Raw genomic sequence first — 26,219 nt, forward strand, 5'->3', positions numbered from 1 at the left:
TCCTTTTTCTTTCTTATCTTTCGTATGGAACGACTTTCTTAGATTATTGAACGTTCTCTAAAATTTAAATAAGTAATTATTCACAAAATTGCATATTCTTATGTATGATTTGACATACTCTTCTTATTTCAAAGTGACTGAAATAAAAGTTCTCTAATGTCATATTCGATTTTCATTGAAGCTACCCATATTATAGTGCCATTGACATGTCTACAATTAATGTAAACATTTGTTGTTTTAAGTGCACAACTTCTCGCAGTTTGAAATGTTTTATATTTTGAATAACTAAACGATATCATAATTAACTTTGTACAACATATAATAATACAGTCAATATACTCATTAAATTTGTATAAACACGGTGTTGTTGTCATATAAAACCTGACCATTTATATTTTCGAGTAATTTTTTTAACTTGAAATACGTCATGCATGATGTATACTTAAAACTTAGAAACTATCCCAAAGGCACTTCTATGCCAAGTAACTAGCTCAAACCATACAACAATTGACGCGTATAAGCTTCAATGATTATAACTATACATATAATAATATTAGAGTATATAATATACAAAATTACTAAGAGTGGCAAGAGTGTATTAGATTTCTTTAACCAATTAAATAACTGTGTGACTGCCGGAGGGAGGCAATGGAGCTGTTGGTTATCGTATGCACAAATGATAACACCTCATGCATTTGCCGGCACTTCTTCCACATTATAATGGTCAGGACAGAGTCTTACTTTATAGCAGAGAAAGAAGCTTTTCATTGGCAGCAGAAGTCATGGCACGGGCGGGACGCGTCGTGATAGGCTACCCTTTTTTCTGTTTTCTGAATGGAAGATATTAAGATTGCGGAATCAGTTTTTTATTCGAGTAATCAATCTGTAAATTGACTGTGCACCAGGTGTCTCTGGATTAGCGATTACTAAAGGGAAGAGAAGAGAAAGGACGCCTAGATACCTACACGTTTCGCCATGGCCTTTTCTCTTTCTTCTTCCTCTGCTTCCTTCGGGAGATTGACACTTAGCTCCTACATGCGCCCGGTTCGCGTTTCTCTCTCTGCTTCTCCGAGGACGAAAGTTGTGGTGACCCGGGAGCAAGGGAAAAATGGGAAACTTATCAGTGCCCTGGTGAGCTACTCCTGTTCTATACTGCTGTCTGACTTTCTGAAAATTGCATATTGATGTTCCAAAACTGCATCTGTATCTCTCTGTTTCCCATTATATCTCTTGTCTTCTATTGTCCTCCGTTTCTAATGAAAATATCTGGGTTGTGCTTTCAGGTTGTTATCTCTAGTGGGTTCTGTCAATATTCTGTTTCTGTTAGTCTGTTTTTTTCAATGTAGGAGGTTTTTTTCTATGACTTGGGCCGAGGAACCGTTTCCTTTTCTTATTATTGTTTGTGTCCAGGTGTTATTTCCATTTTTCAGATGTTAGATTCTGTTCTCGGACTTCACCCTTCTTCTCTTAACATGCTTCGACTTGTTTGTTTGGTGCTTTTTATGTTTCATGTACATGTTTTTTATGTCCAATATTTAACGAAAATGTCGGTACTGTTGTTATTCTATCTATTTTATAGTTGGAAGGGAGTGTCTTCGTAAATTGGTATTTTGATCGTTTAATTTTCTTTGATTCTTTATTACTCTATACCTGATAAATGTTTATTTATTGAATCAACAACATTCTGATCGTTTTTTTTTTTCTTTGAGACAACCGACAACTGGTAGACAAAACATATGTTTTGGAAGAACCCAGTTTCTGCATTTGCGGTTCTGCACTTGGTAATGTAGATCAGAGTAAAATATTCCTGAGATACTAACGAGTTGCACTGCGTCAAAGCTGATGTGGGTGATCAATTCGCCTTTTATTTCTTCCCCTCTGAGTGGGATGGGGGAGATATGAACATCTAGTAGATTATAATATATGACATTGGGCTTAGTAGCAGTTTATTAGTTGAACGAATCTTTGGGATTTAGTTGTGAAGATGACAGCTAAGTGGTGCTGTTAAAAGTTTCATGATTTTGGCATAGGCTGTGAAGCCGAGTGTTCTGTGAGAATTTCACAGAAATGGTATTTCACTCAAGTTCATGATTTGTTTATCTTGGAAAGTGATTCAATTGAACAGTAAGCAGACCTAGTTATGATAAGTAGGCTGAGCCCAATTTTTTTTTTTTTTTTGTCTTTGGTTTGTTAAAAAAGCTTGAAAAAGAAGTTTTTCAAGGATGTATAGTGGAACTTGGAGAGAAAGAACCCACTGTGATGCTGGTACAACCATGCTTAACCCCACTCAAAGTGATAGCGTGTCCCAGGTTTCCTCTGCTTGATGCATCAAGCTCTTCTCATAAATACCAGATGATGGGGGCTTGCCTATATGATTGCTATGGGGTTTAATGCTAGGATCTTATATAAAAGAATTTATACTTTTTTTTTATTTCAACTTTTATGTCTTTTTTATTATGCCAAAAATATAATAATGGTATATTATGATGATATTTACCTCTTCAAAACAAATGAGTTGTCTGACATAGTGGTGGGGCTTGAGCATGTGACTTTTGTGGACTTCTAGCATAGTGTTTAATTTGATGAAGCTGATAATATCCATTACGTGGAAATTTGATAATTGCCAATTATGTTGATGTCTAGTTTTATTGAAAGCATACTGCTATTTGTGATGCTAAAAGCTTCTTCTGAGCTTTCACTTTTTTTTTTTGAAATGGTGCTGAAAATTACTGCAATTACATAAGGGGAGGGGGACCATCCCAAACAGTGGGGGATTGGAGGGAGGTCCAAGTTTTAGTTAGTTTATTGGCAAAAGAGTTTACTGATTTGTTTACATGGCTCCAAGAGCAAGAGATAATAGATACAAAATCAGAGATGGAAAACAAGATATACCAGGGGGGGGGGGGGGGGGGGGAGCCGAACCCAAACCCCAACCAATAACAGCGTTGGAGTCGCCTTCAATGAGGAGGTGCCTAGACAGCCGTTCCTTGAAAACAATTAGGCCATGAAGGAGAGCAGAGATTTCGGCTGTGGTAGAGTCAGCAAGCCCCAAGGGTCCTGCATAAGACAAAATTACCTCACTCGAGGAGTTACGGAAAACGCCCCCAAAGCCAGTAGGTCCCGGGCATCCCAAAGCACTACCGTTAAAGTTCAGCTTAATGCTGCCCAAAGGAGGGTGGACCATTCAACCATAGCAATAGGCTTGGATGGACTAGACATGTGAGCGAAGATACTCCAATTAATTTGAAGTGGCATCCATCCCCTTGAGTCCAGAGAATTCATGATGAGAGTGAAGCCAACTGGAAATAAAGCTCACTGCTGATGCGATAGTGCTGTCAGCGCTGTTGAACTTTTGATTAAAATGCCTGTTGTTACGCTCCAGCCAAATGCACCAGGGAACAGGGGCAAGACAGGCAGATAAGAGGATTTTCCCTAGCTTGGGGAGTGGTTTGCTCATAACTAGACGAATGGTCCCAATTAAATCTTGAGGAAGGCCGAGCTGAAGATTAAGTTTTTGAAACATCCCCATCCAGACTTTCCAACAGTAGCTGCAGTGGAGGAGGGCATGCTGGACTGATTCATTGCAGGTGTCACAGAGAGGTCAGACAGCATTGGGGCTGGAAAAACCACACCTGTGAAGATTATCAACAGTAAGGATCTTCTCTCTAATGGTTGTCCATATGAAGAACTTAATTTTGTTTGCTGGAACGGCGTCATGCTGGGGTGTGTGTGTGTGTTAGTCATCCAACCTTGATATGATAATACGCAGAGGCCACTGAGAATCACAATAGGAGCAAGAGTAGATAGAAGAGTACAGAGGTCATTGGCCTCATCATCACGAAGACTCCGTCTGAAGTGGAAGTCCTTGGATCGATTGTGCCATACATCTGCAATAAGGGCGTCTTGTGTCCATAAGGGGGTGTTAACCACACCAAGCATCCCGCCAGAAAAAGGAGTCTCTCACCATTACCAACAAAGAAAGAAGTGGCGCTTTTGAATAATGGAAGCGGGAGGAGGAGAGTTTTCCATATGGGGGATAGGCGCCGACGTCTCCCCCCTTGAGTCCACCAAAGACTTGGACATTGCAGCTGAAAGGACACCATAAGTTTTTAGCAAGAAGCACGCTGGGCATTGATGTTCCATATCCACATGGGCAGTAGAGCTTGATTCATTTCTTTAGTGGGGCAGACGCCAAGCCCACCCAACAATCGGGGTATTCCAATTCTCAAGATGATAACGGAAAGAGTCCTCAAATCCTTACTAGAACGCTTTCTGATGTTATCAATTCTTTTGTATACGGAGGCTGGGCAACGTATAAAAGGAGAGATAGTAGTTTGGGAGGCCAGCAAGACAAGATTTCAAGAGGGTGAGTTTGCTTGTGGTGGAGAGGAGCTTGCCACGCTAGATAGCCAGCCAATGATCAAACTTCTCAATTAGAGGTGACCAAAGGTTGGCACTTGGTCTGCTGTCCAAGAGAGGGAGGCTGAGGTAGGTTGGTGGAGTGGTGCCCAACGAACATTCCATAAAATCAGCCATAAGCCTCAAGGTCTCAGAGTCAATGTGATATATGAAGAGGTTAGTTTTCCTCTAGTTAATCAGTTCTCCCGAAGAGATCTCGAATAATCCGAGAAGGGCTCGAAGTTTTCTGACTTGGTCCATAGTACCAACACCAAAACATATCTTGTTGTTTGCGAACTAAAGAATAGGGATGTCAAAATCTGCATGATCAGCAGTTAGCAGCAACCATCCCTTCTCTTTGGCCAAGTACACCAAAGAAGAGAGATATTCAACAATGATGTTGAAAAACACTAGAGATAGGAGGTCACCCTGCCGAATGCCATGAGACCCCTTGAAGAGACGACAAACAGTATCGTTGATAAGAAGTGAATAAGAGGTGGAGGATATGCAACTGTTGATCCAGAAGCGCCATCTTTGGCCAAAACCCATTTTGGTGAGGAGGCAATCAAGAAGCTTCTAGTTGACCATATCGAAAGCCTTTTCAAAGTTCAATTTTAAGGACAAACCAAAGAAGTTTCATCATCTTGAAGTAGTGCAGAAGCTCATGGCTCGACATTGTAGAATCAAGAATATTTCGGCCTTTACTGAAAGCGCATTGCCCATGATGGATTACAAGGGGCAGGATAGCTTTGAACCGGTTGGCGAGAATGCAAGCTGGTTAAGGAGAGAGCTCTTTTCATTCAACTGTTGAGACCGGCGCCCCAAGAACTAGGATTTGAGCTATTGTTTGAGTAACTTAAGTTTTTGAGGGAGGTACCAACCTCGTGCCCCATGGACATCGAGACCAGTCCAGCCATTCGAAATAACCGAGATAAAGCTGCTGTCGTTGAGCCAAGAATTGACAAACCGCAATGGTGAGGGGCCCCAACGACCGAAATGAGTGTCAAGCAAGATGGGTCAATGATCAGAGAAGGTGCGTCCAAGAGCTCTTCCAGTCACATTGTCATAGAGCCGCAACCAATCCTCATTGGCTAAAAAGTGGTCCAATTTAGATAGAATTGGCGGTTGGCGATCATTAGACCAAGTGAAAGACTTCCCATAGAGAGCTATTTGATCCAAATCACAAGCACTGATGAAGTATGCAAAATGCCACATTGAGGTTGTAATTTGGCTACCTAGGGGAGCCTTTTCATGGCAATACCATGTGGCATTAAAGTCTCCCACAAGAAGGAGGGGAAATTGCCAATGTTTGCATATAGTAACGAGATCATCCTAGAATAGCTGACGATCATGGTGTTGGAAGATATGGAGGACTGCCATTTTATACGAGAAGATCCTATACATCATTTGCAGCAAGCTGGGAGTTCATGATGTTCTCTCACCCCCAACTTAAGGGAGAGTGTTGGAAGATGAGCCCAGGCCCACGCGACCAAGGAAGACCCACATATTCAAGTGTGTTGGAAGATGGGCCCAAGCCCATATGGACCCACCATGACCACATGAGCTGGTGGGACCCACTTTGATCACGTGAGGTGGCATTATGAGTCATGCACAATAAGAAGTCTTACACAAGAAGAAGTCTTACAGAGCCACAATTATTATGGAAGGAGGTCTCACAAAAGAGTTTCAGTTTAAAGGTGTTTTAGTCATGTTAATCTTCTATTTATATTGGGTTATTTAATTATGCTAGGACTTATCTTTAAGTATTAGAGTTTGGGTGTAATTGGGACAAGGGTAGTTTAATTGTAGTTGGACTCTACTACTTTCCTCTATTATAAATAGAGGTTCATGTACTTTGATTACAAAAAGTCAATGAAGTATTTCTCTTTTCCATAAATTTAACATGGTATTAGAGCAGGTTCTGTGAGTTGACTCGGTCAACCCACAAAGGTAATGTGATCCTTTTTTGATCTATTATCTCTAGTAGTTTAGGTTCGTATTTATCTTTTTTTTTTTTCTCTTTTCAGTCCCTATACCTATTGTTTGCTTTGCATTTTTACCTCTATACTGAGTTTTTCATATTGCATATTATATATTGACGGAAAGATATTCGAGTATATTTTCCAAGGAAAGTTTTTTTTGCAATTGGAGTTATCTGCAAAGAGAAATCGATATTTGAAGCAGCAAATGTCAGATTGCAAAAGAGGTTCGAGGAGGAGCAGAAAGTTTCAACTTTCAAGCTATTTTATGCTATCAAGAACGAGACTTTATATGAAGAATTATATATAAAAAAAAGATCTGTAAGTCTATTTTCTTACCTATTCAACCAATTCTCGGTCTGAGTGTTTAATAAAGAGATATTGATCTTGGAAGAGTCAATGGTTATGTTGGCAAAAGGAGAAAGAGTACTTAGTTCGGCCAGATTATTGAGACTGAAATCTACCAGATTATATATCTCAATAGAAGTATATTTTATGAAGAGAAGTTATACTTGGATGAAAGGTTGATCTATATTTTAGGATATATTCGCATTGGAAGAATCAAAGGTCATATTGGTATCCTGTTGCATTGAAAAATCCGAATTTAAGCCGAATTATTTCATGTGTCCTTATCTTAAGGACTTTCATCATTTACCGGTTATCTACTGCTATACTACTGTAAATTTGCTACATCTATGTTATTTGGTTCAAGATGGGATCATTGCCATTACCTCTCAGCTTGAGGGGAGAAGTAGAAGAAAAAGTACAAAAAAGAGCAAAGAAAATTGAAGACCAAGAATCCTGACTCGCAATAATAATTGTGGTAATTATTGGTGATACCTGACTTGGCTCGACTCGATCCTATTTCTCTGGTTGGATTATTATTTTGAGGTGTTCGCAACATATTCTTTGGTCAACATATTGTCTCGGATTATTTCATGGGTCATTTTGACAATATTTTTATTATTTTGGTTAGTGTTATATGGGCCCAGGCCCATTTCAGTTGTAGCTATTGTGTCTCTTTGGATGAGGCATTATTATTGAAGAAGTGGTGGCCTCAACATCCTATCTTCCTCTTTACCTATTACCCTTTGGTTATTTGGCAACTTTTCTCCTACCATCCTTTATTTGACTCTCACATTTGGGCCAACCTTTTGAGTGTTGCTTCGGTTGGGAGTTTAAATCCATCACGTATATGGGTGTTTTAAGTCCATTGAGACTTTTTTATATATATGTACCCGTTGGTCTTTTATTGCCATTTTGTTAATGACAGGCATTACCCACTTATCACGTATTTTATCGCCGTCTTGTGAATGATAGACATTTATCACCCATTTCTATCTGTGAGAGTCGGTGCCCGGGTTGGGACACCATGATGGAGGAACTTATTACTACATATATGTTACCCCCCTTAATTGGCATTTATTACTCCTACCACTTGAGAGTCGTCGTCCTATGGAGGGACATTGTGATGGAGGATTTTTTACCACACTTCTGAGCACTACGTAGACCCACTATCTGCGAAAGATAGGAGTGCCACTACTTGAGAATGATAGGAGTGTGTCCTACATATAGTATGAGTTATAACTGGAGTATGGAGCGATGTCATATGGCTTGGAGTGATTTTACTCTCACTTATCTTATGCCAGCTGGGCCTCATGGAAGAGAGCACCAGCGTGAGGGGGAGTGTTGGAAGATATGGAGGACTGCCATTGAGAAGATCCTATACATCATTTGTAGCAAGCTGGGAGCTCATGATGTTCTCTCACCCCCAACTTGAGGGGGAGTGTTGGAAGATGGGCCCAAACCCACATGACCAAGGAAGGCCCACATATCCAAGTGTGTTGGAAGATGGGCCCAAGCCCATAAGATCAAGAAAGGCCCACATGTCCAAATGTGTTGGAAGATAGGCCCAAACCCATAAGATATGGACCCACCATGATCACACGAGCTGGTGGGACCCACTATGATCACACGAGCTGGTGGGACTCACTATGATCACGTGAGCTGGTGGGACCCACTATGATTACGTGAGGTGGCATTATGAGTCATACACAATAAGAAGTCTTACACAAGAAGAAGTCTTATAGAGCCACAATTATTATGGAAGGAGGTCTCACGGAAGAGTTTCAATTTTAAGGTGTTTTAGTTATGTTAGTCTTCTATTTATATTGGGGTATTTAATTATGTTTGTTAGGACTTATCTTTAAGTGTTAGAGTTTGGGTGTAATTGGGACAGAGGTAGTTTAATTGTAGTTGGACTCTACTACTTTCCTCTATTATAATTAGAGGTTCATGTACTCTGATTACAAGAAGTCAATGAAATATTTATCTTTTCCATAAATTCAATAGTACCTAGTCGGACCATAAACACCAACGAGGCAACAAGTGCTTCTAGTATTTCTATCACGAATCTTGATATCAATGGAGAAGGTCCCCAAGATGCTATAAAAAATCTCAACCCAAATAAGTGCCAATTGCGTCAAGCTTTATCCAGGCAAAGTCACGAGATGGCCAGATGTCTCGAACATTGGCAAGGGACAGAGAAGAGGCCTTGGTCTCCTGAAGGAGGACAAACTATACTTTGGAAGAAGATAGAAAGTTTTGGAAGCTTGTCCGACATCAGGCAGAGTCAATTCCACGCACATTCCAGGAGACAATAATCATTTCCATGCTTCTTTTGAACTTCCGGGGTTGGTTGTTCTCCAGGTAAAGTGCCAGAATAGACGACGCTCATAATTTTGGCCAACTCCATCATCTGGGCCCATGTTTCCTTGTCGAACTTTTGTTTCTTTGACTGGAGTGCCTCGATATAGGTTTGTGCACGCTCCCCAGCCTCGAGGATAATATAAAGTCCAGTGTCTGTCTCGAGGGAAAAGAGTTCAAGTGCTTGGCTCACCCTGTAGGGGTCGCCTTGGTTGACCCCTGTTTCGCCGCTGGTAGGGGGCAATAAGGGGAGGGGATAGATTTTGTTGGTGTTGTGGAGGGCCGTGGCGATTTCCAAAGCTTGATTTTTTTTATGTTTTTTGAAAAAGATGTATTTGTATTAACAAGAGAAATTACAAAAAAGGGAGCATATCCCTGACAACCAGTGATTGTAGGGTAGGTCTTTGCTTAGCAAGCGCATCGGCTGCCGAATTTGCAGATCTCAGAATGTGAAACCAAAATACAAGATAAAACTGAAGTAATTTCAATAATTTCCCGAAAAGTGTTCCAATGGCGCCATGGGGGAGGGGATGCACACTCACACCATCCAATGACCACCTTCGAGTCCCCTTCAATAGAAGGGGACCGGTGCACTTATCTTTGAAAACGTGGAGCCCGTTGAGAAGGCCATGAAGCTCCGTAGACGTAGAGTCAACGATTCCTATAGAGCCGACATATGAGAAAAACTGGTTGCCTGAATGATCCGTGATAACCCCACCGAATCTAGAGAGCCCGGTTTACCAAGAGAAGAGCCATCAAAGTTCAACTTAAGGTAACCAGGTTCAGGAGGGATCCATTTCTGCATAATCGAGACCTTTGTCCCCGAATGCATCCTAGCCAAATTTATCCAGTTTTCACGGATAGGGGTACCCACAAAAGAGGAGAATGACTTCTTCGTCAGGAGCCAAGAAGAAATATGTCCTACCACTCGGTCCGCCATCCGGTCAGCTGCTTCACTTTTATCATCAAACCTCCTACGATTGCACTCATTCCATAGATCCCACGTGATGAAACTAGCACAAGCAGAGAGCATCACCTTTCCGAGGCTAGGGAGGGACATACCAAGGAGCAACTTATTGAATGAGCGCAGATCAGCCGCCATGCAGAATTGAAATCCCAACATGCTAAGAATGGATGTTCCACACCTTTCATGAGAAGATGCATTGAAGTAGAATGTGACTAGTGGACTCGACGTCAATATTGCATAAAGGGCATAAGGGGTCGATTGAGGGGTGACCTTTTCTTTTAAGCACGTTTGTTGAGAGAATCTTGCCGTGACAAGTAGGGGTGGCATCGAGCCGAGCTGAGCTGAGCCGAGTGCGAACTTGCTTATGTTCGAGCCGAGCTTGATTTAAATATTTCGAACTCGAGCTCGAGTGGAGCCGAACCTCGAGCCTAAAATTATTTTCGAGCTCGAGCCCAATAATTTTAACCGAGTTCGAGTCGAGCTCGAACTTCAACATTCATTTAAAACTTTTCAAAAAATACATGTCTCGAGTTTGAGCTCCAACTTACATTTCAAACTTTTCAAAAAATACATGTTAAATAAATTGTATATAAAATTATGCATATATTTTACATAAAATTGGGCATACATTTTACATAAAATTGGGCATAAGGGTGGCATCGAATTGAGCTGAGCCCGAACCTTCCTATGTTCGAGCCGAGCTTGATTTAAATATTTCAATCTCGAGCTCGAGCCGACCCTAGCCTCGAGCCTAAAATTGTAATCGAGATCGAGCCTAATAATTTTAACCGAGTTCAAGCTCGACCTCTAGCCGAGTTCGAGCTTAACCTACATTTAATACTCTACATAAAATATATGTCAAATAAATTATGTATAAAATTATGTATACATTTTATAAAAAGAATGATAGGGGAGGTTCAGGATTGAATCTCGATAATAGATTAAAACGCACTAATATTAATCTTTTTTACCCCAAATGTTGTCTAACTTATTTTGTAATTTTTGAATCTGGCCATAAATTTACTATGGTCTCCTTAGTGCCCCTGGTTGAAAATTTATATTCTACGAAAAACTAGAAATATTTTTCCTAGGATACATATTTCCAAAAAAAATCTTTAAATAAAATCCTATTACTATTAGTGACTTGAAAATTACAAGAAATATTTTAAAATTTTCTTAGGAAAATTAAATGGACCTCTTATTGCCTCTTCTAGGGAAATAAATAAAAATTAATAATTAATCTAATATATTACTATACTTCTAGATAATTTTTAATCAAATAAAATGTCAAACACAAAATTGCTATGAAAATTGTCTCATGCTAAAAGTATTACAACATCAACTGTCAAATACTTATTCAAATATTTTCTATACGGTTTTCGTAGGAAAATCTTACTTAGAAAATTATATGATTTTTTAATAAGAATTTCCAATTGGAAAAATATTTAAAAAAAACATGAGGCACTAATAGTCCCTAGAAACGTATTTCTACTAAATATTTTTTTCAACATTTATTAAAAAAAACACTAATAGGTACTAAAACTTTTTATTATTTTTTTTCACTTGTTTATGATTTCGCACTTGCGAAACTTTATCTTTCTTGGCTTTTTGTAATTGCTTAAGGAGGGATTGAACTTTGAACACGTGTTAGATTGGGATATGTTCATATTGCAAATGCGAAAGTATGATTTTCCATTTGATTCCCAAAGACATCCGCGCGCAAAGGCCACAGTTGCCGGCACTGGTTCAAGATTCCAGACTATAAACGACGTACTGTTGAAGAAATTAAAAGAGCAAACACTGCACGGCCCTCCCTTCTTGGTTTGATTCCGCATCGGCGTGAAGGCCCGCCTGCGGAGATACGGCGGCCAGTAGCACTGCGCTAATTCCGCTGAGGACGAGGAATGACGCGGAGGGAAAAGCTGCTGCGGCGGCGACGGAAAGGCAGAAGGCGGCCGGCGAGGCAGCTATCGACGACGGCAGTGGCGGCCACAACAACAAACGGGAGGGGCTCGATGGTGACGTGGGGAGGAAGAATTTTCCCCCCCCTCGCTCTCGCTCCCACTCTGCTCGGCGCTCTGGCTCTTGATCCCACTCCTCGGTCCCGATTCCCCCAAATCCTCCGAATCCCGCGCCGCTCCTTAAATTAACGAGCTGGTTCGCAAGCTTTCGAGTCGAACCTTGATTCGGTCGAGCTCGGCTCGTTTATTTAAACGAGCCGATCCCGGATCTTGAACTCGGCTCGAGATCCAGGTATACCGAATCGAACCGAGCCAGAGCTTGAGCCGCTCTCGAGCCGACTCGGTTCGAAGCCACCCCTAGTGACAAGCACTCCACATGAAAAATTTAATCTTAGGAGGAGTACATAGATGCCAAACAAAATAGATCTAATGATCCCGTTGGGGCGCATTCTAGCCATTGATGAATCCGAATGCAGATGATACTGAGAAAATGCCTCTTTTGTTCGGCCACCAAAGGACGGATTTTTACCGGGATTACAGAGTCCATCAGTCGACTGGCCTCTAGTGCCTTTGTATTCGAAAGACCTCTTCTGGGATGAAGGTTCATACCACCCCCCTCAAAAGCATCGGCTATTGATATATCTCTGTGGGTGGAGAGGAGAAACAGGATTCTGAAGGCGTTCTGTAGCGGCTCTTGCTCCATCCATAGATCATCCCAAAATTTGAGGGACCTACCGTTTCCAACATAGAATCTGCTGGTAGCAGAAAATTTTGGAAGAAGTAGGTCTAGTGCTCTCCAAATTGAAAACAAACCTTTCCGGTTACCCCCTGACATCCACCAATGAGTGATACTCCCAAGCTTGGCGATAACCATTTCCTTCCAAAGATTTGAGGAGTGAGTATTGATTTTCCATAACCATTTAAGGAGCAGAGCTTGGTTCATATCTTTGGATTTCCGAATCCCCAGGCCAACCATATTTTTTGGCAAGCAGACATCATCCCATTTTACTAGATGATTTTTAAAAGCATCACTCCATCCTCTCCATAGAAATCTTCTTTTGAGCTTATCCATAGTCTTACATATGGAAGAAGGACAGGGCATAAAAGATGGTGAATAATTTGGAATACCAGTAATACAAGACTTGAGAAGGATGAACCTCCCCGCCTTACTAAGTCAACTCCCTTTACAGGTTGCTAGCCGGGATTCAATCTTCTCAACCATCGGATTCCAAAGACTTTTGCAGATGCGGCCGTTGAATAATGGCAAGCCAGGATAGGTTGTCGATAAGTGGCTTGTTGTACAGCCGAATATGCTTGCCATCTCTGTAAGGAGCTCAGATCTAACATTAAAACCCATGAGAGATGTCTTTTCCCAGTTGACTTTCTGACCTGATGCTAACTCGAAGAGACCCAAAACCGCTTTGATCTTTCTGATACCCTCAATGTTACTGATTCCAAATATGATAGTATCGTCTGCATACTGAAGGATGGGGACATTAAAGGCTTTTTGAGAACTAGTTGGAGGAAGGAAGCCATCTAAGATTGACTGTCGAGTAAAACATAGTAGAGAGAAATTCACCAACCATATTGAAAAGAAGTGGGGAGAGCGGATCACCTTGTCTAATTCCTCTAGTCCCTTTGAAATACCGCAGACTAAGCCATTTAGGAGGAGAGAAAAGGAGGCCGAGCCCACACAACTTCTAATTCAAAATCTCCATTTTTCGCCAAAACCCATTTTTTCCATGATCTCATCGAGCAAGATCCAATTGACTCTATCGAAGGCTTTTTCTATATCAAGTTTCAAAGCAATTCTGGGTTCTTCATTACGCCGAAAATGATCGATAAGCTCATGTGTAGCCATAGTGGAGTCCAAAATTTATCTTCCTTTAGAGGAAAACTCCTTGCTCTCTGTGTATGACGGTTGAAAGAAGAACTTTTAGACGGTGAGCCAAAATTCTAGCAATGATTTTGTAAGCACTTGTGACGAGACTGGTTGGTTGGAAATCTTCCGGCTTCTCAACACTAGCTTTCTTCGGAACCAAGGCAATGAATGATGCGCCGATACTGTAGAAGGTGACCCCATTTTTTAAGAAGCCGTGAATCATTGCTAAGATGTCCTCCTTGTGCCGGGGCCAAAATCTTTTTAGAAAATCTCCATTAAAACCGTCAGGGCTCGGCGCCTTATCACTTTCCATGCCTAAAACGGCACGCTCAATTTCCCCGACCAAGAAAGGTAGCTCTAAAAGAGATGCGGTGGCAGGAGATAGACATTTGAAATTAATTGATGACTACCATCTTTTGCACGAATAAGAATGTTACCTTTTCCTTGTACCGCCATGGTGGAATCGTTTCCCAGAGAGACATTGCCACTTATTGATTCATTGAGGTCTACAAACAAGCTTCTTCTTCCACACATATGGTTGCTTGCCCCTGTATCAAGATACCAGGTATTCTCTTGCTCTTCATTGTTGTTTTTGTATGCTAATAACATCGTTTCTTTTTTTTCTGTCTTTGCTTTAGCATAATTAGTTTGCTCAACGATCCTATTCTTGGGAGTTCTACAGTCTGAAGCGTAATGCCCAAATTTCTGGCAATTATAACATTGAATATGAGATTTTCATACCTTGGATTCATGTTTCCTCTTCCACGACCTCTTGTTGAATTTTCACTTTTCTCATGGATGTTGTTGGAATTGTTATTCCAACCTCGTCATAGCAGCGACCTCTTCCTCTTCCTCTTCCTCGTCCACGGCCTCGGTCTCTTCCTCGACTATGTTTGTTTCTTGTGTAGCCTTGTTCTTCGTCCTTTTCTTTGATTTGTGTCTTGAGAAGTTGTTCAGAGAGATCTTGTTTCTTTTTGTGCTTTTCTTCATAAGCTTGTAGAGATCCTTGAAGTTGCTCTATCGTCATTTCTTCCAAGTCCTTGGTTTCTTCAATCGTTACGACGATGTGCTCGAATTTGGGATCCAACGAACGGAGTATCTTTTCTATTATTCTCACATGTTCTAGCTTTTCACCGTTTCTTTTCAATTGATTAGAAATAGCTACTACTCTTGAGAAATAATCCGAAATAGACTCAGATGCTTTCATATGTAAGGATTCAAATTCACCTCTTAGTGTTTGGAGACATACCTTTTTCACTTTCTCGACTCCTTTATAAGAGGTTTGCAACTTCTCCCATGCCTCTCTGGCGGAGGTTGCACTCGAAATCTTTTCAAAACCATAATCATCTAATGCTTGATAGATGAGGTAGAGAGCTTTCTTGTCTCTCTTCGTCTTTTGCTCTTGTGTAAGAGCATTTTCTCTTTCTGGCTCACTAAAGCCTTTTTCAACAATGTCCCAAACATCGTGTGCTCCAAGAAGAGCTTTCATCTTGATACTCCAGTTATCATAAATATTATTGTTGAGAATTGGAACTTGGAAGGATATCACACTATTTGCCATTTTTCAAAAAGAAAAATCTTTGGAATTTTTTTTCAAAGGTTCTACCTTATCAAATCGAAGCTTTCGACGATACGAATCCAACTCCTCCAAAATCACCCCAATCGGATGTCGGACGAGCTTCTACAAGCCACCAGAATATTGTTGAGTCAATTCACTGAGTTGAACTAAACCGGCCGAGTTGGAGCCGGGTTGAGTGAGAACTGGACGAGTTTGTCCGCACGGGAACCGTTGCTTTAATGAGTCCAGGTTTATGGGAAACCGGACGAGTCGACCTGAAAAAATAAAATCGGGACTAGGATCATCTTCTTCCTTTGCCAAAAAAATAGAGTTGACAACATCTCTGTTTCTGGATTTCCTTTCGCCGGAAAATCCATCCACCGGAGATGTCGTTTTGTCGGGATATTGGCAACGGAAACTTCGTATAGAATTTTCGACGGGCTCTGATACCATTGTTGGAAATTATAACGACGCTCCTTCACTCAAAAATTTTTTACGCTCTCGGATAAGTAGAGGCTATCTCTTTGTAATTTTCTTTATTTTCTTCTTCTTTCTCTATTGTTTGTTTGCATAGCTTACATTGCTATTTATAGACATTAAGAGTGAATCAACACCACATACAATTCTATTACATGGCAAAATCTTTGCCACACATGTTACTATTTTGCTGGCTTCTTCTCCAAACTTCTTGCCAGCACAACACATCTATCTTGCCGACGTCACTTGCCAGCACACTGTAAATTTCAAAGCTTCCTTTCATTGGGCTTTGTTGATGGATCAAGGTACATAACCTGTGTTGGATCATAACCTTGATCCATCAATAAAGCCCAATGAAAGGAAACTTCGAAATTTACAGTGTGCTGGCTAGTGAAGTCGGCAAGATAGATGTGTTTGCAAGAAGCTTGGAGAAGAAACCAGCAAAACAGTAACGTGTGTGGCAAAGATTTTGCCATGTAATAGAGTTGAACGTGGTGTTGATTCATTTTTAATGTCTATAGATAGCACTGTAAGCTATGTGAACAAACAAGAGAGAAAGAAGAAGAAAAGAAAGAAAATTATAGAGAGCCTCTTCCTGTCCGAGAGCGTAAAATTTTTTTGAGTGAAGGAGTGTCGTTATAATTTCCAATAGTGGTATCAGAGCTGGTCGGAAATTCTATACGAAGTTTCCGTTGCCAAGATCCCAGCAAAACGTCGTCTCCGGTGGAAGGATTTTCCGGCGAAAGGAAATCCAGAAACAGAGACGATGACGTCTCTATTTTTACGGCAGAGGAAGAATATGATCCCAATCTCGAACAAACTCGTCCGGTTCTCGCTCAACTCGGCCCTAACTCAGCCAGTTCGGTTCAACTTGGTGAGTTGACTTAGTAATATTCTGGTGGCTTGTAGAAGCTCGTTTGACGTCCGATCGGGGTGATTTTGAAGGCGTTGGATTCGTATCGTCGAGAGGTTCGATTAGATAAGGTAGAACCTTTGAAAAAATTTCCAAAGATATTTCTTTTTGAAAAATGGCAAATAGTGTGATATCCTTCCAAGTTCCAATTCTCAACAATAATATTTATGATAACTGTAGTATCAAGATGAAAGCTCTTCTTGGAGCACAAGATGTTTGGGACATCGTTGAAAAAGGCTTTAGTGAGCTAGAAAGAGAAAATACTCTTACACAAGAGCAAAAGACAAAGAGAGACAAGAAAGCTCTCTACCTCTTCTATCAAGCATTAAATGATGATGGTTTTGAAAAGATTTCGAGTGCAACCTCCGCTTGAGAGGTGTGGGAGAAGTTGCAAACCTCTTATAAAGGAGTCGAAAAAGTGAAAAAGATACGTCTCCAAACACTAAGAAGTGAATTTGAATCCTTACATATGAAAACATCCGAGTTTATTTCGGATTATTTCTCAAGAGTAGTAGCTGTTTCTAATCAATTGAAAGAAATGGTAAAAAACTAGAAGATGTGAGAATAATAGAAAAGATACTCCGTTCGTTGGATCCCAAATTTGAGCACATCGTCGTGATGATTGAAGAAACCAAGGACTTGGAAGCAATGACGATAGAGCAACTTCAAGGATCTCTGCAAGCCTATGAAGAAAAACACAAAAAGAAGCAAGATCTCTCTGAACAACTTCTCAAGACACAAATCAAAGAAAAGGATGAAGAACTAGGCTACACAAGAAACGAACATGGTCGAGGAAGAGGTCGCGGTTATGGACGAGGTTGGAATAACAATTCCAACAACATTCATGAGAAAAGTGAAAACTCAACAAGAGGTCGTAGAAGAGGAAACATGAATCCCATGTACAAAAAATCTCATATTCAATGCTATAATTGCCAGAAATTTGGGCATTATGCTTCAGACTGTAGAACTCCCAAGAACAAGATCGTTGAGTAAACTAATTATGCTGAAGCAAAGACAGAAAAAAAGAAACGTTGTTATTAGCATAGCAAAACAGCAATGAAGAGCAAGAGAATACCTGATATCTTGACACAGGGGTAAGCAACCATATGTGTGGAAGAAGAAGCCTGTTCGTAGACCTCAATGAATCAATAAGTGGCAATGTCTCTCTGGAAAATGATTCCACCATGGCGGTGCAAGAAAAATGTAACATTCTTATTTGTGCAAAAGATGGTAGTCATCAATTAATTTCAAATATCTACTATGTACCGAATCTGAAGAATAACATCTTGAGCTTGGGTCAACTTTTAGAAAAGGGCTGTGACATTCACATGAAAAATTATAGCCTTTTTATAAGAGATGACAAAGCAGATTTGATAGCAAAGGTACAAATGTCAAAGAATAGAATGTTTCCTTTAAATATTCAAAACGATGTTGCAAAGTGTTTACAGGCTTGTTATAAAGACACATCGTAGCTATGGCATCTTCGCTTTGGGCATCTCAATTTTGAATCTTTAAAGCTATTGTTCAAGAAAGAAATGGTAAGAGGCCTACCTCGAATTAATCACCCTAATCAAGTGTGTGAAAGGTGTTTATCAGGGAAGCAATTCAGGCTAATCCACACAGATGTATGCAGACCAATCAAGCCAAGTTCTTTAGGTAAAAGCAACTATTTTCTTCTCTTTATTGATGATTTGTCAAGGAAAACAGGGGTATATTTCTTAAAACAAAAATCAAAAGTGTTTGAAGTCTTCAAGAAATTCAAAAGTACAGTAGAGATGGAAAGTCGTAAAGAGATTAAAGCCATGAGATCTGATCAAGGAGGAGAATTTACTTCCAGAGAATTTCAAGAATTCTGCGAAGTAAATGGAATTCGTCGACCAATGACGGTTCCTAGATCCCCCCAACAAAATGGAGTGGCAGAAAGTAAGAACTGAACTATCCTCAATATAGTTCAGAGTATGCTTAAAAGCAAGATATTACCTAAAGAGTTTTGGGCTGAAGCTGTGGCGTGTGCGGTTTATTTATTTAACTGATCTCCAACAAGAAGTGTTTGGGGAAGAACACCACAAAAAGCCTGGCATCTCCCACTTAAGAGTCTTTGGGAGTATAGCTCATGCACATGTACCGGATGAAAGAAGAACCAAACTTGATAATAAAAGCGAAAGTTTTATCTTCATTGGTTATGATGCACATTCCACAAGCTACAAGTTGTATAATCCGGATAGTAAGAAGATTGTAATCAGTCGAGACGTGGTGTTTGATGAAGAAGGATTTCCAAAGCATGATTTAGAATCAGAGGAGGTTGGTGTTCAACGCACTGTCAAGGTGGGGATTTTGTGTGTGTGTGTGTGGGTGTGGGTGTGTGGGGGGAGGGGCTGAAAATGGAAATAATTCCAGGCTTAGATGGGTGGGAAGGTGGGATAGGTTTGCAGAATGGGATTGATTGGGCAATTGATAGGGGGTGGTTGACTGTGCATTTGTAAGGGTGTTAAGGGAGGTTTTTGTTTTGCATGGCAGGGGGAGCAGGTGGCTATTGTAGGGGGGATTCAAAATTGGCTGGTGGGATTTGCAAGAAAAGGGTTGGGGACAGAGTTCACTCGTTGGGGGGTGGTCCTATTTGGAGTTGCAACTCAGCGGGACTGAGTCAAAATTTGGCCTCTGCTGGTAATGAATTGAGACACCGGAATTGTGCAGGTAATTAATCTGCCTGAAGTTCACATGTCCACAAACGTAACATTGATCCAAAATCGGGCATTGACAATGGTAATTCAAAAGAAGTGCTAGCTGGAGCAAATACTGCGGGGGTTAATGAGAATTCGAGCTTCGTCCAACCTATGTTGGTGCTTAGTGTCTTGGTCAAGTGCAATGAGAGTGTAGAAGACAATAGTGACGCCGGTGAAGACCCCACATTGCCAGAGTTCAGTGGGGAGGCTGCGGATTGAGATCCACTGGTTGAAGGTGTTGGAGGGGGCTGAAGGAAGCCACTCACGAATTTCTCGGATGCTGGAGTTGGGGTCGGGGCTGAGTAGGAGGGCAGAGGACTTGTTGGCGTTTGAGCTGAGGTGGACGAGCTAGCAGTGCGACTCCAGGTGCGATATGCGTGGCATGTAATTTAGGTGGAGTTGAGAGGTAAGCCAGGTGGTTATGGCGTGCTTATTGGTTTCGGGATTTGAGGTGACGATGATGGTTCATAGGAGTGCAAAGCGGCCGTGTAGAAGAAAACTTGAAGGAAGGGTGATCGTGAAGTTTGGTTGAGGCGCAGTGAACTCTGGGAAAGTCAGTGGAGGATTAGTGGGGGTGGAGGTGAAGGTTGGGGGTTCGTTTGCGCTGTTTGAGGGGCCGGAGGGGAAGATGGGGCGAGATTTGGAGTTTGCAGGAGTGGTGGGAAGGCTGGAGTTTGCTGTGGAGTTGGGGGGTTGGCCAGCATCCAGGAAGGAGAAGCGGAGAGGCTGGTTAGGCAACCGTGGAAAGTCTTCCAACTGAAAGCGGTGCTAGTCATCTTCGAAACATAGATACATGTCATGATAAGATCGCCACGGTATTGTACGATCTTACATTCTCGCTAGCCATGGAAGGTTGTCACAGAGGCGTTGAAAGTATAGCAACCAGTCCAGAGTTCCCGTGACTTATTAGGAGTTTCCATTTTGGAGGTAGCCCAAGAAAACAGTTGACAGAAAGAACTTATCGCCATCGTCGAAATGCTGATGAAAGATTTCTTTGTGCTGTTGGACGAGACAATGCGGATAACATTGTCGGAGGTTCGATGGAGCTTCACCAGAAAGAAAGACGTCTTTCCGAAAGCAAAATGAAAGCGCGCCATCTTGTTGATTGGTCTTTGACGCTTTGAAACGATGGTACAATCCTCAAGCTAGTTGCCATATTCTTCTGGGCATGGGGTGCCAGTCGAAACAGTTGCTCTCATTGTCTTTAGAGAGCCATCCTTTCTGTTGTCCGAAGTCTTCAGGTGACGTAGTTCCTTGATAGGCGAGTGGTCACCGTGCAGGAGTCTGACGGAAGCGTCGTCGTCGGGAGATAGAGGGCAGGCGTTGGCGATGGCCGTGATGGTTGCATTGGCCGTCGCAGATGCAGGGGCCAACGTCATCCCTGTCGGGACACATTCTTACTTTGGGCTTGCACTTTGATCATACAACAATGACCTTTCCATCTATTGTGTCCAATTAGGCATTTTCCTTGGGGATAAAAAAATAAGGATTTATGTTTGTGCACAATGTGTAATTGATGTATGTTGGGAAATCATAAAATCCTTTTTTTAAATAGCAAATATATGCTTTCTCAAAAAAAAAAAAACCTGTGTAAGTAAAATCAGTTGAAATTTCTTTTTAAGTAGCCATGTTCAAAGCATCTTTGAGGTACCTTCTCAGACCCAATATGCCGTTGGATCTTGGTAAACTCAGAGAAATAAGTCGGAGGTCTATTTCTTGAGCATATTTTTTAAGGTTAAGACACTCCTTTAGCTTGAGCTCTTTTTTTAACGAAATATTGCATTTCAGGTGTTATCTTTGAGATTTCATCAAATTATTTTGGAAATGCTTAATTCAGATAATGTTGATAGCATGTCCCAAATATAGTTATAGTTTGCCACTAACATGACTGATTTTACAGGCTGTCCATGGTGTTCCTTGTTTGGAGGTTCCTCTTGTTGAGCATACTAAAGGGCCTGACATGGAGAGGCTTTCTACTGTATTAAGTGGTGGTGATTTCAGTTGCCATTTTGAACTTTTTTTTTTTTTTCCACAAGTTGATTTAGATTTTCTTTAGGTTTTTGATCTCACTCCAAACTAGGACATTTTGTAAGTCTAAATTGGATTAAAATCAATGTCATTCATACCTTCCATTGTTGCAGATAATTCGTTTGATTGGGTTGTTATAACTTCTCCTGAAGCAGGATCTGTGTTCCTTGAGGCTTGGAAGTAAGTGCATTCTTTCTTTGACTTTCTTGTGCCTAATTCAGTAATTTCGAATCCAAAGTGGTGGGGTTGAACCTCTGTTGGTATTCTTTGAGGTTTAAGTTCTGTTATTATGAGTGTATGAAGTATTTAGGCACACATGTGTGAACAGTATTAAAAAAACAAAACAAAACATAGTTGGTGGTCTGACAGCTCTTGAATGAAGTGTCCACTGGTTGATCTTTTAGATTAAAAGCTTGCTGAGCGGATAATTTCTCATATTAAGGATTCATTCGGTAGTGTGACTTGGAATGTCTTCGAAGAAGCCAAATCATCATAAAATAAGTGTGCCGCCATTTGGTGGCTTTGATCTCTTTTAAATCAATAATTTCCTTAAATTGACTTTTATTTATGGCTTTAGGTGGCTTGAGACTCCGGAAGGATAGAGTTCTTATTGGGATGAAGGGTGCCATTCACAAATTTTTAGATGATTCTTTCATGCTTTAGATACAATTTTTAGGTTTTTTTTTTTTTTTTTTTTTAATTTTTTTATAAGACTTCTTTGGGCAACTTTAGTGGCTGGAGCTGTTTTGGGGCTTATGAGTTTTGTTTGGGACCAGCAGGTATGAGACTTCATGTGTTGGACACCCTTTTTAAAAAACTTTGAGAAGTAACTAACAAATAACTTGCTAAAGCTCTGGCACCACTGGAATTTGTCTAGCAACTCTTTTTAGATGCTATGCCCATTAATTTGGATTTAGCTGTAAAACCACAATTTCTGACCTCCAAAATCTGGTAGCATTGGACAGCCTGCACATCTAGGCCAACTTGGAGATGGAAGAAAAACTACACTATGCTGAATGCTTTTTATTTGAGAAATGGTGCCACTCATTAAAGCCCTAAGGCAAGCAGGAAACAGTCTAACGGAGGGGTCCCGAATAATGAGAGATTGGTGGGCAATCACATCTTAGTAAGAGAATCTGCCATATAATTGGCTGACCTCAGAACATGATTCCAGGAACAACAATATTCTCAGCTGGGTAAATAGCTTCAAAGAAAGAGGACGAAAGTCTCCAAAAGAGTTCCATTTTTCTGATGCACCTGCTAGTAACCACCAAGGATTCACCTTCTACAATAACAGGGCCTTGGAACTTGTTCTTGGAAACCTCCAAACCTCAAACGACACCAAAAGCCCAGCAACAGTGCAATCTGCCGATCTCAAGGTGCCAGAGAAAGTGGAAAGGACTTCTCTGCCTCTTGATCTGACCATTGCACTGAATGTTGGAATTAAAAAATTGAGTAACTCTGAAGGAGAAATTAAACCTGTTCCTTATTTACCTTAAGTTCGCATAGATGGATAATAGATATTTGGGTCAACTATTTCAAAAAAAAAAAAAAAAAAAAAAGATTTTCGGGTCAAACCATTAGTTACAGTATAACAGTAGGAAATTGGTAGCCTACTATTGTATTCTGGAGGCTATACCGTTGCAAAACTGCAGCCCTATCTTCCATACTTAGCCCTCATGTGGCACATTTGAGAAAATCTAGGACAAGAAATTAGAGCAGATAACAGTGAATTGACCCAATCTTCTAGTTTGGAAACATTTATTTTAGATTCTATTATGAGATATAGGGTAATAGAATTGACATACATTTTTTATCCAGGGCTGCTGGAACTCCAGAGGTTTGTCTTGGTGTTGTTGGAGCTGGTACTGCGAGTGTCTTTGAGAAAGTAGTGCAATCTCATCAGAGGTCTCTCCAAATTGCTTTTTATCCATCAAAAGGTACATTGCCATCTTCTGAAGTTATTTGTGATTATACTCGAGGTATGGTACACTTGACTTTAATGTTGTACTATCTGCATTGTGGTTTCCTGTCATTTTGTATATGATTTCTACAGGGTTTGTATTATACTGGAAGTGCAAGAAATAACTAAGAAGTAAAGTGGTTTTGGAGGATTTTCTTTCTGTATATTCAATTTCTTTATTCACCTAATTTCCAAGAATTCTCTTGCATGAAGAAGGTTTCAGTCTGGATAGCCGCTAAAAAATTGAAAAACATTATCGAAGTATGCTTTCCTCTTGGAAGCCTTGGACCTTTATCTAAAAAATAGTGGAAGGTCTCTCTTTCAATGAAACATCTCGTCGTAATTTTCTGGTTTTGAAGAAGGTTGTTGTTGCTTCTGCGAAGAAAGGTATGATATGAAGGTGCCATCCATCTTCAACACGTGAACTATGGGTAGAACTCTTGTAGACTGACTCTTAAAGATTGGGTCTAAAAGTCTTAAGTGTTGTGTGTTTGAGTGTTGCTTAGCTGACCTTTAGAATGATGAGGACCATGCTTACTCAGTCTGGAGAGCCGCTAAAAAATTGAAAAACATTATCGAAGTATAATTTCCTCTTGGAAGCCTTGGACCTTTATCTAAAAAATAGTGGAAGGTCTCTCTTTCAATGAAACATCTCGTCGTAATTTTCTGGTTTTGAAGAAGGCTGTTGTTGCTTCTGCGAAGAAAGGTATGATATGAGGTGCCATCCATCTTCAACACGTGAACTATGGGTAGAACTCTTGTAGACTGACTCTTAAAGATTGGGTATAAAAGTCTTAAGTGTTGTGTGTTTGAGTGTTGCTTAGCTGACCTTTAGAATGATGAGGACCATGCTTACAGAAAGATCTAACTTTGTGCTGAGGTTGTTCAAGGAAGAAACTTGCTCACAAACTTTTGGGGCATGAATTTCACCATGGATAAGCTTAGATCCTTAATTCGCAAGTGTGCAGATCTTGATTGAAACCTTTGTTGATGTGAAGACAACTGAGAGTTACACCCACCGGATGTTTTGCATTGGTTTCACTTAGAAACAACCTTATCAGGTCGAACATACTCATTATCCTCAATCCAGCCAGCTCAGGCAGGTTGGCCAAAAGATGAGGGCAATAATGATCAACCAAACCACTTCCTCTTGTCTTAAGGAATTGGTGCAGATGCTCATTCCTGAGGTCATCGGAAAAGATTGAGAAACCATCCTCAAGTATCTATTCTCTCTAAAGTGTGTTTATTTGGAAAGTCAAGATCTTGAAAGCCCTTCACCTTGAGAAGCTTATAGAGGCCCATGGTGAATGTTACATTGAAGTTGGACAGGCCAGCTTAAGAGTCTGCAGTTGAAGGGAAACGGAAGTTATTTGAGCATAGACATTTTTATTTCAGTTTAATCTTAAATGAGGCCATGTCTGCTATATTCCGTCAGTTTCGGTAGTTAGTTACAATAAGCTTTACCTTTTCTGGTTGAATTCTAGGTACTTATTCAGGCCTCTGATTGATCTTTTTGTTAATTCAGTAGAGTGAAATCTTTATTATTTGGATTCTTGGTGCCAACTCAGGATTAGAAACAGAGCTGTTCTAGCTTGATTATTCTATTCCTTAAAAAAAAGTTCACAAATAAATTTAAAGACTCTATCTATTTACTAAATCTTGGGGGGAAATCCTCAGGAAAGAATTGAGTCTCGCCTAAACACTTGGAAAAGGGAGACTGCTGTCTGAATCTTGATGTCTCACCCTTATCAACCCCTGGGTCAGTGGCATATTGTCCTGCAAGTTTGGCCGCGAGAATCCTAAAATTGATGAGGAATTTTCTCTAGTGCTGCTCTGAGATCAGGTTTAAGCATGATCACATCAACTAGTCTGATGTTTGCAAGCATAAAAAAGATAGGGTTCTTGGAATCAAGCCAATTGGGAGTATGAATCAGGTACTTCTTGCCAAATGGTGTTGGAAAATTAACACCAACAAGGAGGCTATCTAGAGACGCTTTGTGATGGCTAAATCCCATTTAAAAAAAAACTCTTATTTTGGTGAGACTGGATGGTCGTTCGGCGAGGTGTCCTCCAGGTTCTCTCCCCTTTGGCGTGTCTTCTTTAAGCTCTTCTCCCAAGTCACCCCTGCTTTTAGTTTCTTTGTTGGGCATGGGGATACTGTGAAATTCTGGTATGATGTTTGGATGGGTAGGACTGCCCTCAAACACCTGTACCCAGATCTTTTCTGCCTTGGTTGAAAATCAGATTTCTGTGTTGGCACTTCCCTGGTTTGTGGGCCTGGAACCTTGACTTTGGGAGAGGGCTTAACAATCACCAAACTATATCTTACATAGACCATGGACAACCTTCTTGTCTGGACTCCTGAGCCGAACGGTGGATTCACTGTTTCTTCTTGCTTTAGGCTCATTACTGGTGGTCTCCCTGCTAGTAGGCACTGTTCCAGCTTCGCTTGGAATCTCTCTGTCACCCAATTCCAAATTCTTTGTCTACAGCACCCTGAAAGGCAAAATTCTCACTTTAGATATGTCTTGTAGAGAGGCAGCTTGATCACTAATGCTTCTTGTAGGCTTTGCGGCATTCAAGACAAGACCATTGATCATCTTCTGCTTAGCTGCTCTATCACTTGGAGAATCTGGTCAGGTCTTTTTGACCTTTTGGTCTCAA

At 40.7% G+C, this 26,219-nt stretch overlaps 2 protein-coding genes and 1 pseudogene across 4 annotated transcripts in view; 2 read left to right on the forward strand and 1 right to left on the reverse strand.

Moving 5' to 3' along the window:
* Nucleotides 1–797: 797 nt before the first annotated feature.
* Nucleotides 798–26,219, forward strand: part of LOC137940967 (uroporphyrinogen-III synthase, chloroplastic-like) — a 30,266-nt gene continuing 4,844 nt past the window's right edge. Inside the window, exons 1-4 of one of the 3 annotated variants that reach the window (XM_068786106.1) lie at nt 798–1,131; nt 21,465–21,555; nt 21,706–21,772; nt 23,414–23,532. In XM_068786106.1, the coding sequence (XP_068642207.1) occupies nt 976–1,131; nt 21,465–21,555; nt 21,706–21,772; nt 23,414–23,532 (433 nt within the window). In that variant the 5' untranslated portion in view covers nt 798–975. The remainder of the gene's footprint in view (nt 1,132–21,464; nt 21,556–21,705; nt 21,773–23,413; nt 23,533–26,219) is intronic. The other 2 variants (XM_068786108.1, XM_068786107.1) reach the window with 2 other exon arrangements.
* On the reverse strand, nt 14,642–15,454 carry LOC137940063 (uncharacterized). The gene has a single exon (XM_068784986.1). The coding sequence runs from the start codon at nt 15,452–15,454 to the stop codon at nt 14,642–14,644; it is 813 nt and encodes a 270-aa protein (XP_068641087.1).
* LOC137940064 (small ribosomal subunit protein eS1-like) lies at nt 23,950–24,999 on the forward strand (annotated as a pseudogene).

This window comes from Aristolochia californica, unplaced genomic scaffold, assembly GCF_029961685.1.
Source record: "Aristolochia californica isolate CCGP_79_NKW_82.1479 unplaced genomic scaffold, dmAriCali1.0.hap1 SCAF_9, whole genome shotgun sequence".
Classification (NCBI taxonomy): Eukaryota; Viridiplantae; Streptophyta; class Magnoliopsida; order Piperales; family Aristolochiaceae; genus Aristolochia; species Aristolochia californica.

Bases quoted from the DNA above. Each gene is read 5' to 3' on its own strand.
- LOC137940063 (XM_068784986.1), bottom strand. From the start codon at position 15,454: ATGGCAAATAGTGTGATATCCTTCCAAGTTCCAATTCTCAACAATAAT.